The sequence below is a fragment of the Ceratotherium simum genome, chromosome 1, assembly GCF_057802395.1.
Source record: "Ceratotherium simum simum isolate JZ-2026a chromosome 1, ASM5780239v1, whole genome shotgun sequence".
Taxonomy (NCBI): Eukaryota; Metazoa; Chordata; class Mammalia; order Perissodactyla; family Rhinocerotidae; genus Ceratotherium; species Ceratotherium simum.
This window is the reverse complement of record NC_141900.1, coordinates 37,830,055-37,850,744: the sequence shown is the minus strand read 5'-3', so window position 1 is coordinate 37,850,744 and position 20,690 is coordinate 37,830,055. Positions and strand designations below refer to the sequence as shown.

Below are 20,690 nucleotides of genomic sequence, written 5' to 3'. Positions count from 1 at the left end.
TGTGTTCCAGTCTCAGTTCTAGAACTTAACTGACTGTGGCAAATAATTTAGTTTCTCTGAGACATTTCTTTATCTGTACCTGTAAATGGTGCTTTAATTTCTTTTTTATTCATTATTACTGATATGATACCTCTATATCAAATAAATGGGAAACACATTTACATTTGGTTTTATATACACATAATGCTCATACATTATGCTCAACAAAAGCATCTCATGAGAATCAATTAATTTTTTACGGAATTAACAATAAATAATGTTGCAGATTTATTATTATTTCAGAATTATGTGCTACATATCCTTTATATCAGTAAAATTTATAACTTTTGTATGTATGTATGTGCATACAATTTTTTTGAGATTCAGTTACTAGCATGCCACTGGATATAGTGTCCTATTTACATAATAAACTTCATGTAAAACTCTCTGGCTGCCCCAAATCATATCATATCAGAGCAACAAGAGAATTTAAAGGCCAATCACTCAAACCTCCTCATTTTACTAATGTGAAAATCCAGACCCACAAAGCCAAGTGGCTCACCCAGAGTTGCCCAGCTCTCTAGAGAGAACAAACCTGTGAAATAGGAGCATAATATCTGAAGAAAGGCTAAGACCTCACCACGAGATCACCCAAGTGCTAAAGCAGTTCCAAACTAAAAGGTCAGCTTTCTAACAGGAGGAGGATGTAAATCATTCTACAAATTAACAGAGAGAAAAGGAGGAAAAATAATCTTTGTAATCAGTTTTTTAATGTTCTAGTCTGGATCTAGAACCAATAAATTGCAACTCTAGTTCATTTCATAGCACTTTGAATTTATTTCTTCCATCCAAACTTTACGTGAGTTTAATTTAAAATCTATTTAAAGACAATAAATATTACACAGGTATTGTAATCTCATAGAATGAACATTTTAAGAGCACAGTTCTCTGAATGCACATCAGAAATTTCTAAACTTCTCATCACAAATGGTAAAGATTTTTGACAATGAAAGACAACCTTGCTTAACTCTTGAGGACTTAAGGGGAATATGTGAACAGCGTTATAGGGGAAAATTAGAAGAGATAACATGATTTCCATAACTTTTTAACTGGGGTGGGCATATATGATCTGCACTGCATTAAGAAAAGACTGTGGGAAGATTAAAAAAATCTAAGCGTTTTAGACAGAAAAGCCAAGAGAAGGTACTGTAGGTCTATGGTGAAAGCAGGTTTCCCTTGTCTTGGCTGCTGGAGACCTCAGCAGAGGCTTTACGGCAGAGGCTTTACGACATGGTGCAGGCTGGGTATTTACTGCAGAGCTGAGTGGTCACCATGTTCTTCACCGCGCCCAGGTTCTCCAGGTTGTCCTCCACCGCTGCGGAACAGAAGTGACATCCGGGGCTTTCACTCCCACGCTAAGCTGGGCGGAGACAGGCAACTGCCATGATGCATTTCCGCATCGATAGCTGATTCACATGATTTATGGAAGACATCTGTTACTCGCGTTTGGTGGAAGTCACAACTACTTCCCACTTTATAGATTAACTCTCTGACTAGACATATTATAGGCTGGGACTGGTATTAACATGCCGTGGTTAATAAGTGGTGTTAAAATAACATTCAAGGGAGGCAGCACAAAGTGTCAGGAGCCTGGGGTCCCGTCTGGACTCTGCCACTTATTACCTGAGTCTCCTATGGCAATCCTCAGCTTCCTCATCTATAACAAAGGATAATAATAATAATAATAATTCCCTAATAAAATTGTTGTGAACGTTCAGTGGGTTTATATGTATCATGCAGTCTTAGAACAGAGCCTGACATATTGTAAGCGCTCAGCAGATGTTAGCATGATATTTTATATAGTAATACCAATAAAGGGAATGACTTGCAAAACAAAGTGAATTTTAGTCACAAGGTGGGACTTGAAATATTTTACTGAAAATCACACACACATTCTATTTTAAGGATTAAAATTTCTTTATTGGTCCAAAATTAGCTAAGTGTATTTGAAATAAACACCTTTAGCACCTTTAATCACATACCAACTCCCCAGAAAATTCACATACCTGAATTATGCTAAAAGAGTGAGATGGAAGGAAAGAACAACCTAGCATCTGGGGATGTTTTATGCAATGAGATCAAACAGATCTAAGTTAAATGGTGGTGAACACTATTGAAAGGTATGACACAAACTATTTGCTACATCTGGTACAACATATCGGTGTTACCCTGAACAGCTCACCACATTTCCAATCACAATATCCTCAGAGAGTTTAGTGTATGTTCTACAATAAGTACATTCCTTCCATTTGATCTTTCTCATTCATTCTCTCTCTCTCTTTCTCTCTATATATGTACATATACATAAACACACATATTTATGTTTGTGTATTTATGTATATGTATTTATATACATTTATGTATATATACCTATGTATATTTATGTAGGTATATATTTATGCAGATATACATATGTATATTTATGCAGATATACATATTTATATATATGTTTGTGTATATGTATATATATATTTGCAATAGTGTCTCATTTAAGATAACGTGTAAACAAGTCAAACTACATAGTAATTCATTATTGATCTTTAATAAAAATATTAAAAATATATTTGTCTTTTTATTTAGGATTGGAGAAGCTTTCACAAAAAGGGAAATCATTGTCTCCTTTAGCAAGTATAACTGGAATATCACTCTTCTTGATTATTTCCATGTGTCTTCTCCTCCTATGGAAAAAATATCAACCCTACAAAGGTAGATTAAAATTTGAAAAAAAAAATTTTAATGGTTTTATGTATGTACTAGAAAGTGTCTTACTGTGTTTTTTCTCTCTTGGTTTTAGTTATAAGACAGAAGCTAGAAGGCAGGTAATGCATATGTTTCTATGAAGATGATTTTTTTCTTGAATGCTTTTTCCTTAATTATTAAGACTTACAGTAATGCCAATTTGTCTTTTCAGGCCAGAAATGGAATACAGGAAAGCTCCAACATTCTCAGGTAGTGGCCAGGCTGAAAGGGGCTATTATCAATCTTAATGTATATTAACTAATATTGTTGATGTTAATTATTATATCGAATGTACTGTTGATATAATAGACCACATAAGCTAATATTGATATAATGCTAACAATCTCTTACGTTTTAATAGTCCTTCCCTTTACAAAGTGCCATCCCTTGTATTGGTTTTATTTTATTTAAGTCACATAAGTCTGTAAGATAAGCCTGAAAGGCACTTTTAACTCCATTTTACAGGAAAGAGAACTAAGGCTCAGAGAGATTAAGTCACTTGCCCACTGTCACTGGGTTCTGCTGAATTCTATTCCATTGACCCTGTTATTATTTTGAAAATGCCCAGGGTTCTCCCACTTTGTGAATTCCTAAGGCAGACACAGTGCTGGCAGCTCCATCCCAGGGCGAAGAGGAAAGGGAGGTTTGACAGGTTTGCCACTTCTTTGTCCCCAGCATGCCCCTCATTGCCATCACTACTGACTCCCACTGAGTTGTTATAAGTTAACTGTGGGGTTTTGCTCAGGCCTCAGAGTCACACAGAGCTGGGTTTCAGCCCCATATATGCCACTTTCCCCAAGTGTTACCTCGGGAAAATTCATTATTTTTCCTGACCTCAATTTCCTCATCTATTTAATAGAAATAATAGCTCCCCGCCAGGGTTGCTACGAGAATTAAATACAATGATGTAGGTGGAGTGCCTAGTAGGATGCCTGGATGCTTCCTCTTATCTAGTCTTTTCTCGCCAATAACAGAATGACAGAGTCCAGCCCCAGAGACCATTTGGTTCCTCCCAACCACCCCACTCCCATCATTTTACAGATGATAGTTTAGGTGATATTGCCATCGTATTGTTTTATATTTTGTATGTATGGGCAGCTATAGTTATTTATTTATTCTTATTAGTCGTGGTGGTCTCTGTTAGATCAAGCAGGGTGCAGTAGATATTATGGGTGGATTTAGAGCTGCTATGACCGCCAGGCTGAAGCCTTGATGTCCATAATCCTCTGGTAACTGAGAGTTACAAAGGACAAGCCTACCCACATGTGTTTATTTGATGTGTTTATTTAACACACTGTTCCCACATCAGGCTTTGATAATAATTGGTCCAATTCAGTTTCAATTCTCAGCTTCAGAAAGAGTGATTTCCAACACTGCTTAGTGACAATATGACTATAGGGGATTAGAAAATGTTAAATTAGTTTTATACACATACCACTTGAAGCAAACAAAAAACATAAGTTTTACAAAGGTTTAAAAAAAAAAACAATGGCAATTGCAGGCATTTGGTTTGTAAGTAATATTTGTTTTCCATTTCAGGCCATGAAGATGCTCTGGATGACTTCGGAATATATGAATTTGTTGCTTTTCCAGATGCTTCTGGTGTTCCCAGGGTTGGTTTTCCTAGTGGCTGATTAGCCAAGAAGTAGAATTCTGCTTCACCAGAGGTGTAAGCAGCATTCCCTTAAGCACTTGGGCTTAAGAGCACTATTTGTGGTCAAATAGCTGCATCACCCTCAGCAGTGTTTACTCACTCTATAGTGAAGGACGTTGCCGGATCTGGGGAGCTAAAGCACCTTTCTCAGCCTTTATAAATAAGGCTAACACAAATAAGGAAGTTACACTAATGCATAAACATTCTTTACCTGGTAAGCTCAGTGAAGAAAGAACTAACTAGGTTGAAGGTCAAGAGAACTGAATAAATCAGGATACCCTGGTTTAAATCATTCTGTATCACTTCCATGACTGCAGCATGTCGCTTCATTGAACTCTCTCTGTTCCTCAGTTTCCCCTCCATTTTCCCCTCCTATTTCTTAAGGACATTGCAAAGACAACTGAGCATACCCTTGAAGGTACCATATAAACCCAAAGTATGCAGGTACACTCTAAAGGTGCGTGAGATGTGAGAGGGGGAGCTTTTCACTGTTGAGGCCATTTTTTCTGTCTGCAAAGACAAGGTCTTTTAAAGCAGTCAGTTTTGTCTAACAGACATGCAGAATGTTTCTCTGAGCTAATCAGCTCATTAACATTTTTATAGATTTGTGTAGGACCAATCTTTCCTGCACTTCCTTATTCCCCTGTGATAGTTCACCTAAGGAAGGGGCCATAAATGGACTACTTCCTTCTGGGCATTTTCACTTCCTCTTTTTTGGAGAACTATTTGTCGTTAGGGATTGGTTACTTCACTTGTTCAGAGGACTCTATCAATGTGTACGGTTCATCCAGTAAGTTCCTGGCCACAGACCTTATTTCACAGATGCCATGTGAGTAATGGAGGGGGGTTGATTGGATTTCGTCCTCCTGAGGGTGGGTCAGTGGCACCAGCGCCCACATCGTCACAGAGGGAGGGCAGAACTTTACTGCAGAAGCTTTGCAGGGCCCTATTCAGTCTCAGACAAGATTGGCTCACCCTTCACTTCTACGACCAAAAGGACAAAAATAAATATTTGGTGGATCACTTATTTCAAACAGCTTCTCACCATGGCAGAAAGCACCCCTCTCCGGTGTGGCTTTTAAACGGAAGAGCAGGAAACTGAAGAGCTGATAAGCATGAATTGCATTTTTGAAGTCAGGAGTTCATTTAAAACAACACACGGTTTCTATTCCTAAGAATTCATTAGAAAGGGGTGAGATCTATGTAAGACCCTTTAAATGTAGCCTTGTGATTAATCAGTATTTAGTAGTAAGATTTTATTGGGAGGACCTCTATTTGCTCAATATACTCAATCCTCAACACTTGAGGCAGAGACATGAGTGCTTTGATTACATATCAGATGCCACACTTATTTTTGTCATAATTAGAATAACTTGATTTGGAGCCCTGCCCATCTTCAAAGCTGAGAACTCCTGATGAATCAGCTGAGGTTCTTCGTTGGTGGTGCCAGGTGCTTTGGGAAGAAGTGAGAAATCAACAGCAACCACCGAAGGAGGAGGATGAAGACCAGAACATGAGTAGGAGGATCTGTGTGAGAAGAAGCCAGAATGGCAGTTATGTGTGAAGATTAGCACCTAAAGGCAACCGTTTTGAGAAGAAAAGGAAAAATAATAATAAAACCAAGATCTCAAAATGGAAGTTAAGAAGGGAAATAAATTGTTACTAATTTTTTGAGTTTTTTAAAATCAGATTCATCTCTTAGCTTGTTGTGGTATGTGTACAGGTGGAATACTCCTCTCTCTACTTGCTGCACATTTCCCTGTCCATTTTGCACCTCTTTGGGGGGTTGGACAAAACGCAATGGCATGAAATGAACAAATTTATTACTTTTTAACAGCTCTAATATTAGGTTAGATGAGTAAGTTAGTTATTGCCTATAGATTTCTTTTATCATAGCTCCTGAACACCTCCATACCAAAGAAAATCAGGAGTTGATCTCAGGTCCAAAGTGTAAACCGAAATCTCCTTGACACAAAAATGATAGGATGAATCTCATATCCTAGGACTGCCCATAAGAGCTTTAGCAAGTGGAATGGAAACAGGCAGTTTCCAGAAAAACATAAAGCTAAGATGTTCCAGTATAACCTAGCAGGTCAAACTGGGATGAGAGAGAGAACTCCTCAGATGATTTATCAAGGGCAGAGTCCTCTAGGTGGAGCTGTATAAATATAAAGAACTGAAAGTGGTCAGAGTCTGATGAAAATAGAAGAGTTTGGGATGAGGAGGGGAACCAGACTTGAGCTAAATAATTGGAAGGCAGTGCTTACAGGAAGAAGAAAATTATCAAATACAAGGAATGGGAGTTAATCAAATATGAATGCCACTTTCAATAAAATATATGTTAGTTTTTATCAGACAGAAATAAACGACAATACTTTCCACATTCATTCAAGCCTTTAGTTTTTAGAGCCCATGACTGCATTTAAACAAAAACATCTCCTTTTGTGTGTTCTACATTTCTCGGTACTGTCTTTACTAGCTCTCGATGTGATGAGGGCTTTTGGCTGTACATTATTCTTTCTTTTCAACAATCCTTGTGCACATCATTGGCAAATAGAATCAAAAAAGGTAATCAAGATGTAATATGAGAGATAATAATATATGCTCTCTGATTCTAAGCTTTCCTGATATCTTCTCTTTTGCTACTTTCTCTATTATATTTCCTTTACAGTACTGCCAGCTTTTTTCTTAAATGAAGAAAAAAAGTGATGGCTTAGTCAAGCTATTCCTCTTCTGACCTCATAGCTTTGCTGCTGCACAGACTATAGGGTAAGTGCAGGGAACTGTAGCAAGGAGGAAATGAACATTGTAGGGAAGATAAACAGTTCCAGTTCTCTAATCATCACTACTTCCAGTTGTTTTCAACTATGCAGCATAGTGGAAATACTATTTACCAGTCTGCTAATTTCTTTTAATGTGCCACATTTTCTAGATGCCAAGGTCTATTCCAGCCTCCGATGGTGTATCAGGGCAAGATTTGCACAGTACAATTTACGAAGTTATTCAACACATCCCTGCCCAACAGCAGGACCACCCAGAGTAAGTATGAATTTGCGTTTGGTGATGCTACTTTGCAGAGGCTCGGCATTCAGCCCCTGCTTTCCCCAGAATTTATTGAAAGGCTCAGAAGAAAAATATTAAAACAGGAAATTATAGCTTCTGTACATTTGAACACACTTCCCCACCTGAAAATAATGTTAAGAAGTAAAACAGGCAAACACACAAGTGTCTTCCGGGGCTGTACACTTGGGCCAGTGGACTAGATGCAGAGCTCTAGAATCCAGCATTTCCCCCAATGAATCCACGTCTGGGTATGAAAGGGGTCTTCAATCCAGTTCTCAAGCCATCTTAGTTATCTGGGTGATTTTCCAGTGGCTATGGTGGTTTTAGAACCAACGATCTCTCACTACAAACAAGACCAGAAAAAAAAGACCCTACAAAATGTGCACAACACTGTCACCATCAAATACCCAACCTCTTACAGATTCAAAGCAGTCTCCTCCCCAGTGAAGAGAACCACAGTGAGGACTGGCCTCTCACATCCAGAGAGGATAAAACCTGAGCTGAGGCCAAAGCCAGGGAACTACTTATCCAGTTAACCTCAGGGCTGACACTCAGGAGTCGCCCTCCCTGCCCAGCCGTAGAGAAACTAAGCCTACAGCCTTTTGAAATAATGAAATGAACTTCCCTTTTTTGTGGGCTGTAGCTGCCTGCAGGCATAACTGCCACAAATCATCTTCCATCATTTCTTTATTTGTCATTTATTGACTTTGAAAAGAACATCAGTAACCACACACAGGAACTTCCCCTCTGGCAAAAGAAACAGTTCCAGCAAAGTAATACATGCACACCTCTGGGTAAATACCAAAAATAACAGCTAGCAGTGGCTGAATGCATGGGAAATCATCTTAGGGGAGGAGAGCCAGTCCTGGGGGCACTGTGCAGTCATTTAAGGGCCAAATAAGTGGCAAGAGCACCTCAGAGGATCCCATCAGTGCATTCCTCCTTGTCCCAGGGACCCTGGAGAAAAGAGTCAGGAAAATTAGAAGCAGGCCTGTCGGAGCTAGGAACTTCTGGTTTGAAAAGAAAAGAAAATTGTTTTAAAGCATTATATCATTAATCTAGTAGAACACAAGAATAGAATATTATTCCGTAACAATTAAAAAAAAAACCCTCTAAAATAATACCTAACCCTCTTTACTTTCTGGAATAGAAAATTAAGGGATATTTTTCTTTGTCAAATATAGGGAATAGAAAGGATTTTGAGAGTGTGTCTGCTTCTTAATTTTAGGATTGTATCCCATTAAAAATTTTATCCTGTTTAAATTCATGTGTTTTTCTATATGCCTTTTATTCTACGTATCATTTTTTTCCAGTTAGAATGCAAAAAAAAAAATGAAAACTTGAGGTTTACCTTTTAAGGCTCCCAATAATTAAATAAATGCTGATTATAAATTGTGGAATATGGCAGCTACAATTTCAGAACACAAAATATAAAGTGATTAGGTTGGTTTTGCATGTGAAAAAGACAATTCTCTAAATTAAAAAAAAATCACCCTCTGAAACTAGACTGCTTTCAGATATGAGCAATATCTTTAGAATTTCTTAGGAATAAACTTTATTTCAGAAAGAAACTTTGCAGGTTGAAAAGAAAGCAGAAATGCTCTTTTTCAGGCACATAAACGACTATTTGAAACATGCTCCTTCGAGGAGCAGTCCACCCAAGAACACCAACTCACCTCCCAGCCCAGTGACCCCCCCCATCCCCTGGCCTCTCTCTTCTCACCTCCTTCTTCCCGGTCTTCTGGGTCTCTCTTTGCTTCCCTTTGTGTGTCTATGTCTTCCAATGACTCTCTCTGCCTTTACCTCCATCCTTTGATGTCTTCCCTCTCTGAATCTGCCCTTCCTCTTTTCTTCTCTTTGTAATCTGTCTCCCCTCCCTCTAATATCTCTATTAAAATTTTCCTCCTCTGTTTCTCTTCCAACTCATCCTAAAGGGGAGCCAACATTTTTTTTGTGTGTGTGTGTGAGAAGATCAGCCCTGTGCTAACATCTGCCAGTCCTCCTCATTTTTTGCTGAGGAAGACTGGCCCTGGGCTAACATCTGCGCCCATCTTCCTCCACTTTATATGGGAGGCCGCCACAGCATGGCTTGCCAAGCGGTGCGTCGGTGCGCGCCCAGGATCCGAACCAGCAAACCTCAGGCCGCCGCAGCGGAGCGCGGGCACTTAACCGCTTGCGCCACCGGGCCGGCCCCAAGCCAACATTTTTAAAAGTGTTTTTTTCCTTGAATACAGGTTTGTGTTACCTATTCTAAATTTTAAAAGCAAACAAGTAGAATGTTTTCTTTTTATTTCATCAGAAACTGTTTTGCACTTATTTTATTTACAATCAATCCACAAACATTTCCAGGACATTAACTATGTGCTAGGGTAGAGATTAAATAAGACTCAGTCTTTTAAGGATTTCATAGTTTAGTGGGCTCCTGTTTGCTTATTTTAACTAAAGACTAGTGGGCCTTAGTAGAATAAATATTCCTCAATAGAATAAATATTGCCTAAACAGGCAAAGACCATTTTTCTCTCCTGATTGTCCATGGATTTATTCTCTAGGTCCAATTAAATTCAAAGATCAATTTCATAAATAATGCAGGTATTACAGGTGGTTAGTGAATCTCTCTCATCCCCCATTCCCAAAGTGAATGCCAGCTCTGGGTAAAGAATAGTAATTTATTGATTTCTTTTACCTCTATTTGACGATTGCTTCTGAGATGGGAAAGACAGCCAAAAAATTTCTTCTGTAGCTCTTAGACTAATCTAGCAGTGCTATTTTCATTACGTGTGTCTACTACCTAATTGAACTGATGTTTAACAAATTGGTAAGTTGGCCTGCGTTCATATTCTAGCACTCAGCCCAGTTATTTGTTTATTGAACTTATGACTGCATTTATTTAAATGCTGTCTGTTGACCTCATTAAATGCTCTTGGCACAGTTTGTTTTGAACCCAAGACTGGTTGTTAGTATCTTAAAAACAGGACGTTCAAGTAAGTAAACCTTTAGTTTCAGAAGGAAATTATCTACAGAATTTAGTGATTGCTTGCTCTTTATACTTATTGGTTTATAAATGTAGTTTTCTTGAACTAGTTCAAAACAATCATATTATTCATAGCTATGGAAAGGAATAAGAGAATTTGAAGTACTTCTACCTGTAGAACTGGAAAATCTATAAAACATTTTTCATATCTTATAACATCTCTTTCCCAGGTGAGCGTCCATGGGCAAAGCAATGCATTGGAGTGAAATAATAAAGGAATATTTTGAGGAAACACAGTGAAAATGTATATTCATCCGGAATCAGTAAAGAAATCAAGCCCAATACCTCTTACTCATTACTCCTTTGAAATGCAGGATAAAGTCATGTATAAAAACTGGACTGCAGTTTTTCCAATACACACGATGCATTGTGCTACAAAGGAGGGAGTTTGGTGGGGAAATAGTCCTCAGTGAACAGTCTTGTCATGCTGACTGGGAGGAAGAAAAGGACGGGACTTTCCACTTACTCTTTTTGTATCAAGTTTCTCTAAAAAGCTCAGTTAGTTCTAATCTATACTCTCACTTTCATCAACATTGACACTATCCTATCTAACCTACAAATGTGGAAACTTCATATTTGTAAAATTTTCAGCAAGCTTTGTTTTATTAAATTCTCATTACTGTTAAGATTGCCATACTTATTTGTTTATTTCATTCCCAAATTTCCTTCTTGCTATTTGTACCATAGAATAATAAGGATGGTTGTCACAAAAGCAAGACTGTGCCTTCTCCTAGCTTGTCAATCATCAATGGCGTTTTTGAAAAGGCTTGTAAAACACCGAAGGAAAAGACTTATTAAAGTCTTATTTTTATTTTTGTTCAAGGAAAGATGGATTCAAATAAATTATTCTGTTTTTGCTTTTATATGGCCTTGATTCTTTGTCTTGTAGAGTAAAAATGTTACATCAACGTCAGATTGTAGAATTAGATTTTTTTAATCCTTATTGCCCAATGTGCAATAAAGTGTAGATTATAGAGAAGTACTGAAATAAGAATCATGCTCTCTCATGACTATTTTTTTTCAGGCTTGGAATTTTTACTTTATTGAATTGTCAATTCCAGGAAAGGTCTTCTTCCTTGTATATTGCCGTATTAAAAATAATCAGTTAGAGACCAAGTGGTAGAATTAGAAAACACCATTTTACAACCCCCAAATGAAATAACTGATTCAGATAACAATCATCGTTAGGCAAGACTGCTAGATAAAACGTATCAGATAAAACTACTAGATGGCCAATGGTCAGATTGCAGAAACTCTGAGGGGAAGGTGGTCTGAGGCCTAGAGAGAAGCAGGTATACAAAGTGGCCCAAAGCACTGCTCACGGTGCTGTGAGGCCCAGGGAGTGGGGACAGAATGGTCATCTGAGTCTTATAGATCTTGAAGATGAAAGACAAATATTTATGTTTAATAACATTGACTGAAAACACTCTGACCTGGCAATGCCACCCTTTAGGATTTCATTCTAGCCAAATAAAGGTAGAAACAACCCAAATATCCAACAGTAGGGGATTTTAAAATGACATTAATGACATTAGACCCATACAATGGTTCACCTTGCAACTATTAAAAAAGAAGATATATGACTATATTTACTGACTTTAGACTATATCTCATGGCCTATTATTTTATGCAGAAGAAAGAAATCAAAATAACATTTCTTTTTTAAAGTGTCTCAATTGAACAACTATATTTACACTGTACCTCCCATATTTTCGTAGAAGCACATGGTAATAAGAAAATTAAGACTAAATCCACAATGCCTGTCTGGTTTTCTTTCTCTACCACCACTGTATATCTTTCTGCTGGAAAAGTCCATCAGACCTACCACAAATATTTTCTCCTGCATTTGCTAAAAAATATTTTATCTAATTAGAAAAGGAATTCATGCCCATTGTAGAAAATATGTATATACTTGGAAATTCAGAAGACTAACCATAAGACGATGAAAATCACCTGAAGAGAGTAGATCTTAAATGTTCTCACGACAAAAAAAAAAAAAAGTAATTATGTGAGGTGATGGATGTGTTAACTAACTTTACTGTGGTAATTATTTCACAATATATAAGTGCACTAAATCATCACACCTAAAACTTACACAATGTTATACGTCAGTTATATCTCAGTAAAGCTGGGAAAATAATATAAAAATCACTTGTAATCTCACTTTTCAGATATAGTCTGTTAGCATTTCCTAGATTAGTTATGCATTTGTTTATTCATACTCCTTCCACTTCCAGAAAGGATTTATGGTAGGTCATGTAAGTGCATACTATAACAAGATAAAATACAGCCCAAAAAAATAAAGTTGGTGAAGAAAAGAGAATGAAGGAACAATGAGAGTTTACAAAGGCAAGGTGAAAGCAGAAATGAGGTTAATAACCAGTATGATGAATTCCCTTTCATCTGTGAGCATGGTTTTATACCACTGAGATCACGGCATATACAGGTAGACGTCTAAGGAAGGGCTTCTAAGCTGAATGCAATTTGTAATTGTCAGAGCTGAAGAAAGCTTGCAATCCCTTTGCAGGGCTAGGAGAGAGCAGGTCAGCTTTGTCAGTCACCCAGTCACCTAGGTCCATCCACCTCTCCCCTCCTTTCTCAACCTTGAATCCCCTCTCTCCCTGAGGCCATCGCAACTCCTACTTGGAGAGCAGATAGTAACTACCATAAGCTACGCTGCATCTCGTTGTTCCCCCTCCTAGACCCAATCCTGGAAGACTGTAAACCACAGACAATCTTAAACAGACTTTTCTTGAATAGGTAATAAATACAGTCACATGACTCACAAAGCAAAATCCTATAAAAAGTATGCTCCAAGATAACTGTTTTATTTAGTTTTTGGTTTCAGGTTTTGGTTTGGCTATTTTTGTGTATCCCTCCAGAGTTTCTTAACCACAAGCCAAAGGAAATACAAACACATATTCTTATTTTTCCAATTCACTTTTCAATCACTTGTAATTCCTCTCATTTCTGTATCTCTCTCACACACACAAAAATATACAGACTCTCTTAGAGCATGGTTCCGCTCAAAGCGGCAAGGAATTGCTGAGGGGAGAACTGTGAAAGGATCTAGAATCCAATTAACTTTTGCTGTCATTGGAGTGTAACACCGGATAACTCACTGCTTTTTTAGTAAATGGGGATGAAAATCTCATAAATTAATCAAGGTTTCCAAGGGAAGTGATGAACCAAACCCAGATGTTCACCTAATTAACAAATTAATCTTTAAAAACCAGCCTAAAGTGCTTTCCTTATACTAAACATAATCTTAGCTGTTGTTAAGATATTTAACTTTATGTTACTGCTTCTAACTTGGACTAGAATTGTACTCCTAGTGCTTATTATTTTTAAAGAGTATATCCTACTGATAGACTTTTAAGCAAAAAATTAAAATACTTATGAATAAAACACAGTTTTCCCTGTTTTTCTGACATCTGTGCACTTCCATGTTAATAAGACAGTTGCAGTTAAAATAAACCGCACACGTACATTAAAAGAAGGTCCATGTGATCCCTAAGGTTCCCAAGATCATGCACCTTATAAAGTTTTGTTAAAATAATAAAATTGAGTGATAACACAGTACATTGCATATAGGTAGCTATTTTACTATTATTAAAGATTTATTTTTAGAAAGTTTTTATTTTCTGCTCCTATATTGCTATGTGTCCTTGTGAATTCCTGTCATTGTCATATATTTGTCTAATGTTCATGTTCAAATATATATGAATGAGTTTGTTTTCATTTCACAAGGCAGTAAGAAAGCAAAGGTTTCTTTCGCATAAGCGGACACGGAAATCAGAGATGGCACTTGGACTTAACACTGTTACTCTCCCTTCTCATCTCCCAGATGCACTCTTTATTGGGACTGGCGTGTTAACTTTGAAGTTTATAAACACTTTCACATCCATTACCTCGTTTGATCTTCAGAACGGCCTTGTGGGCTAGAACAAGCATGCCCACTTTACAGATGAAGGACAAAGACTCAGGAAGTTAAAAAACTTTCCTAAAATCATCAAACCAGTGAGTGGCAGAGCTGATCCTTAAACTGCATCTCTGCCTCCAAGTCCAGGGTCTATTCCAATGCAGCACACAATTTCTCTGGACACTGCTTCCTGGAGTGGAGTGCCCACCAATTTTTCTTCTGTCAGCCTTACCTTGAGAACTTCATTAGCTTCAAATACTATTGGGCCCCCAGGAAACAGTTTATTTGTTTTTTGTTTGTGTCTGAGAACTTTCTCATTTGAATATGCTCCTAGGGAAGACGACAGCTCAGTTGTTTACCATACAATAGGGCAGAAACTGACAGATTGCTTCTTCCCTGTGGCAGAATTCCACTTTAGGTTTATGACAGAGGCTTTCTGAAGCTTCAGAGCAGTCAGTTCCTTAAATTCTACAAAAACCAGTTGTCCCAGGAGGTGGGGACTTCAGAGAACCGCCCCCCCCATGATAGCCAGCTTTTCTGAGTGTCCCATATGGCATCCATCCCATCATATGGGATTGAACTTTAGAATACAGACAATAAATGTCTTTTGAATTGTACTGAATTTGATTACTTGCCCTCTGTATATTTAATGACGACACTATATATAGGAGGCAAATAGATTACTGTGTTTCCAATAACCAAGTCCCTTTGAGATTGACTCTCAGAGGCACTAGGTAACTTTGGGAGTTAGTTTTCCTTGCAGTGAGACCGTATGAAATTGTTTTGTCCTTCAGAAAGTGGACAATGACACCATATCAAATTGTTTTGTCCTTCAGAAAATGGAAAGTTGTGAGAGTGTGATTGTATCTATAAATTTTATCCTCATTACTTATAAATTAACTAATAGTTTATGCCCTAGAGATCACTTGTCAGGATTAGTTTAGGATTCCAAATAGAAATGTCCAATAAGTAGTTGTATATCCAAGATGAGAACTTCAAGGTGAGGTCTGGGTTTAAGAAATAAATTTGAATCATGTTATTGCTTACAATGCCTTTGGCAGCAAATAACAGAAAACTCTGATTAAAATTGACTTAAAGAATAATTTATTATCTCAAATGACAGGAAGTTCAAATGCAGGGTGGGCTCCAGGATTAGTTTTTAATGACTCAACAATATCATCAAGAACCCAAGTTCTTTTCCATAGCTCTATTCTGTCCTCATGGTTACAGAATGGCTGCAGCAATTCCAGAAATGACATCCAGAGCCAACCATGATGGCCTAGTGGTTAAAGTTTGGCTCTCACTGCTTCAGCAGCCCAGGTTCACTTCCCAGTCACGGAACCACGCAACCTGTCTGTCAGTTGCCATGCTGTGGCAGCAGCTCACATAGAAGAACCAGAATGACTTACAACTAGGATATACAACCACGTACTGGGGCTTTGGGGAGGAAGAATAAAAAGAAATGACATCCAGACACCACAAAATCCAGAATATGGAAAAAGCCATCTTTTCCTATGTCATTTTCTTAGGTGTAAGGAAACCTCTCCCAGCAGCCTCCACCAGAGTTCCAGTAGTGTTTCCTTGGCCATACTACATGTCCTTTCCTAAAGGAATTACTGGCAAGAGGAATGGGATTACCTTGATTGATACAATACTCAGAATTTACTCCCCTGGAGCTGGAGATGAAACCAATGTCCCCAGAATCACATGGTTGGGTGGAGGAACATTGGCTATCTGAATAAAACCAGAAGTTTTTATGGAAATACGGAACAAATGGAAATGGATGCAAGAGAAGGAGATCGAAAGCAAACAAAGAAGGAAACATCCTCGAAAACACCAACTTCAGGAAAGCCAGGGAAGGTTAAGACACTGTAGTTAAGAGATCCAGAGGAGAAGTTGGAAAAAAACCTGGGCACACCTGAAAAAGGCAATGAGAAAGAGAAACTGAACAGGAATTTTATTGTCGTGTATCCATAAACATCTAAGAAAGATGGTGGCCCTAAATATTCTGGTTCCTGCTGAGGGAGGTTCCTGTGCTTACAATGACCAGCACCCAAAAACACATTTTCTCAGACACTTCTATTTTAGTGAAATTTTATTAGTCTAATTACCATCTACTTAATGTATCATTAAATTTAATTTTTTAACTGTTTTATATGAAGAAACTGACCAACTGTGAGACCTAATTCTTAGTTTCAAACCATTAGTGTAGAGATTGAGCTGCCAAACAATTGTAATTGGATGTTAATAGACAAATATATTTGCTTGATTCCACATCCTTCAAACACCCTTTGACCTTGATTTAGTTTCCCATGTCATGAAGGAAATTGCCCATCATCTCCCCACTGTTCCGATACACGTACTTAAAATGCATTAATTTCATGCCTACTACTCTCAAAAAAGTCACAATTTAAACAATAAATTATATCATGACTGTATATAAAAAGCTCTGATCTGCCCCCTTGTCCTTCTGGAAAATTCCTGTTTACTCTCTAAGATTATCAGTGCCAATATCACCTCTGCTGTGCAGCTGCCCCAGTAATGCCCAATACTCTTACACGGTCTCATAGTGCTGCCCACAAAATTCTGTTGGAGCTGTGGTCTACTTTCACCTACAAGACAATGGATGAATTCATTTAGTTACTAGGTTACAAATGTAGAAATGATATTAGCAAAATACTAGTGTGTATGTCCATGCAAAACCAAACTCTTTTTTTGTGCCCAGTCCTGGTTGTCTAATCTGTAATATGAGAGAATAGCACCAAACAAGCTCTCTAATTTCTTTAAATTCCATGGCCTGTGATTTTATTAAATTACTTAAAAATCTATATCTTCTTAGCAGACAGATATTGGAAGGTCCAAATCTTTTAACCAAGCTGCTGCCTTTGCTTAAATACCCGAACCAGGAACTAGACATACAAGGTTTGTTTCCTTATTTGAGAACTCAGCATGGCACCTCACTTGTACCCTTATCGTTTTCATGCAGTGCTACTTAGTGAAAGCACCAACAAGGAATTACACACACAGTCTACTGTGATGTCAGTAAAATGTTCAAACTTTCCAGTCAGTATTTTTGGACTTTTTTCTTTTTCAAATTATCTGTTTAAGTGAAAGGAACAAGAAACCAGCCTAAACACCTCTCGACAGGGGAGCAGTTAAATACTAGTTACAAAGAGTTAGGGCATTGCGTAACTATTAAAAAGTAAGAAATAAATCTAAATGTAATAACATGGGGGATAGTTCTGCACATATTATTAGCTGAAAAATAATACATCACATATCAGTTGTATGGCATGATTCCTTATGTGGATAAAAACTTTCTTTATACAGAGAAAATATTGGGTAGGAGACATACTAAATTATCAGTGGTAGCAACCCCTAGAAAGAAAAGAGAGTAGTGGGTGGTTTAAATATTTTTCTTTTTTACTTTACAGAAATGTGTACTGCTTCATATACATGTTTACAATAATAAAATAAAAGACAAAAACATTTACATGAGGAGAACCTAACATTCTAATCACACATTTAACTGAATTCCATTTGTTCAACACTGTTTTGTCCTCTTCATTTACACTCTTTTTCTTTCCCTCCATTTATCTTGTCCCATTCCCCCTGGTTTTCCTTCTTTTTTTCTGATTTTATTTTTCCTTGTTATATTCCATATCCTCCTGCCTTTAGTTTTCTTTCTCCCTGCCCCCATGCTGGATCCCTGAAAGGTGGAAATCAGAGAGTGTGAACAAGTGACATTTGTGTTAGCTGGTGGCTCTGGGCATGGCCCAACTCCCCAAATAGAGGATTCTGAACTAACTGTGTGATTCTGGCCACCTGAGAGGAACTGTGGCCAAGATGGAAGGACATCAAGGTTCAGAGACTAGCAATAGAGATATTTAAAACAAAATTCTATCACTGAAACCCAGAATTTTCTCTCTTCCTCAAAATGTGTAGAGATTTGGCTTTAATGGCCTCATCATTTCTCCTGCTGGACTGTAGAAGAAGCAAGAAGGGTGAAACCTGGAGTAAAGGAGCCTCCTCACCAAGAGAAGAGGGGGCTGTTACCATGGCAACGCCAAGGTTAGTCAAAAGGGTTAGTGAAAGATGTAAAATATTTGGGGTCTTGCTTCTTATGGCTAAAAGTCCATGTCATTGAATTGAATTATACCAAACTGAACTGAATCAAATTGAAATTGAGTTGAATTAAAACACATTGGATTGGAACACAAAAGACTAACCTGAGGCAGAGGCCTTTCATAGATTCACTTAATTAATTTATTGTTGCAATTTACTGTGTAATACATGTCAATCTCTGCTGGGGACTTAAAATGTATTCTCCCTTAACTCTCAGAATAACTATATGAAGCATTATCCCTACTTTATAGACGAAGCAACTGAGGTTCAGAGAAGTTAGGTCACCATTCCAATGTCATCAACTAATGAGTAAATGTCTGTCTCGCTCTGGCTGCCTTCTAGCCACTCCAGCAAAGACTGCATTGTGAAATAATATGGGAGGTTTCATGAAGCCATGTGTTGACTTACATTGTCCCCAGCTAAAGCCTCTAAGCTCTCTGGAGTTAAACAGTTAAACTATTCAATTTGTTCGGTGCTCTGGTGGCTTCCAGTTTACAGGAGGAAACTAGAAAAAAATGGAGAATTTTTTTTAAGAAAGTAGAATCAATAAGCTAGAACCAAAAGGAGTATGTGTCTCTCAATATATATATAATATATACACATATACATATAAATATGTTTATTTCTACATAGAAACATCTATATAAATATTTATATATATTCAGGCTATGTTTCCATTGCAGTAATGCAGTGCAAACTACTTTATCTGCAGAAAGAGAAAGATACGGCAGCATTCTTCACGTTTCTAGAATGGAGTGCCCAGAATTTCAGTTCATAGCTCTGATACGAAGCTGCTCCCGGAGTGTTGTCAGTGAGACCTTTATTTATACAGAAACAAGAAGTCCCAGATGACAGAGGTGTGTGTGTGTACGTTTAATGTGGCTCTGAAAGGTCTCTGAAGCAGTGGGTACTCGTTTAAACTGGTATAAACTAGTTTTAACAGGTAGACTCAATTTTCATGTCCTCTGCATCTAATGCATTTTTATTGTGAGTGGCAAGTAGTAGGAGTCAGCATTTTGTGACGTGTCTTTGAACAGGCACTAACAGAAATGCTTCCCATCGCTTCCCTCCCCTTCCTATCTCTCAACCATAAATTGGAGGTGACTGAAAACATTTCTACTGTTGTTGCTGAAGGAGGTTACATAGGGAAAACCAACTCCCAGACTTTCATTTCAAGCTAAGTCAAGGCAAGCAGTATTTAAAGTATGTTTCATCTATACCAGTAGGAGCCATTTGGTCTTCTAAGAAAAGCAGGTGTCCTGCAAGCCTGTTTGCTTCTCAGTCACTGGCCTACGGAAATCTAGAGGAATTGCGTAAGAAGTCACATGAATGGCAAGAAGAGCAGAACAACTCCCACTAACATTGTAAACAGTGGACTGTGGGGACATGCAAAACCATCTCTACCAGGACACGTCAGTTTAGTATTTATATATTTTATTTAAAAGACAATCTTCAAAACTGCAAAACTAGAAAGTTACCATACAACTTAGCACATTAAATATGTCACATAAAATCCTATCCAGAGTGTTATGGTGCTAATCTTTATAACCAGAACTTTTGAGATTTCTTTGCCCTTCTGACTAATGACCCATGTGTTTCCTTCTTGGAAAAAAAACAAAAGTTATAGAAGCAGAAGAATGAAAATTTCTGCATAAGACAATTGTTATTTTAAGGAATCGTTTGCAGATGGCATGGTGAAGTATACTCTACAGTCTAGCGGATAAGATAAATGCAAATAGGCTTGCATTGTTACAGAGTCTCAAGTATGGCAGACAGATTAGAATGTGTGACCAAGGTGATTTATAGATAACGTTAAGAACGGAAGGGATCATTTTTCTAGAATTGTTTATAGCTAGTCTGCTATAAAAGAAGGTGGTGGCTGAGACGTCCATTCATAATCCCTTCCAACCTAGGATTCTGGAGGTAGTTCCGTTCCTTGATCCTTTAGTGCCACCTATGGTTCCAAATTAGAAAGTGTTAGTTTAAAACATAAATTCTAGATACTGTGAATAGTATCCTGGTTTTAAATTAGCATGTTTATCACTCAATTATATTTTGCCTTTTGGGTTTGACTAAATGAACTGAATATCTTTCTGGAGGGCAATTTGACAACATGC

At 37.7% G+C, this 20,690-nt stretch overlaps 1 protein-coding gene across 4 annotated transcripts in view; it reads left to right on the top strand.

Moving 5' to 3' along the window:
- HEPACAM2 (HEPACAM family member 2) overlaps window positions 1–7,475 on the top strand; it is a 33,848-nt gene extending 26,373 nt beyond the window's left edge. For 3 of the 4 annotated variants that reach the window (XM_087434958.1, XM_087434955.1, XM_014788174.2), the window contains 5 exons: window positions 2,620–2,745; window positions 2,834–2,858; window positions 2,951–2,988; window positions 4,318–4,391; window positions 7,365–7,475. In XM_087434958.1, coding sequence (XP_087291084.1) covers window positions 2,620–2,745; window positions 2,834–2,858; window positions 2,951–2,988; window positions 4,318–4,391; window positions 7,365–7,475 — 374 coding nt within the window. Of the gene's footprint in view, window positions 1–2,619; window positions 2,746–2,833; window positions 2,859–2,950; window positions 2,989–4,317; window positions 4,392–5,173; window positions 5,262–7,364 lie in introns of those variants that run through there. The other variant, XR_015553117.1, reaches the window with a different exon arrangement.
- Window positions 7,476–20,690: the final 13,215 nt, after the last annotated feature.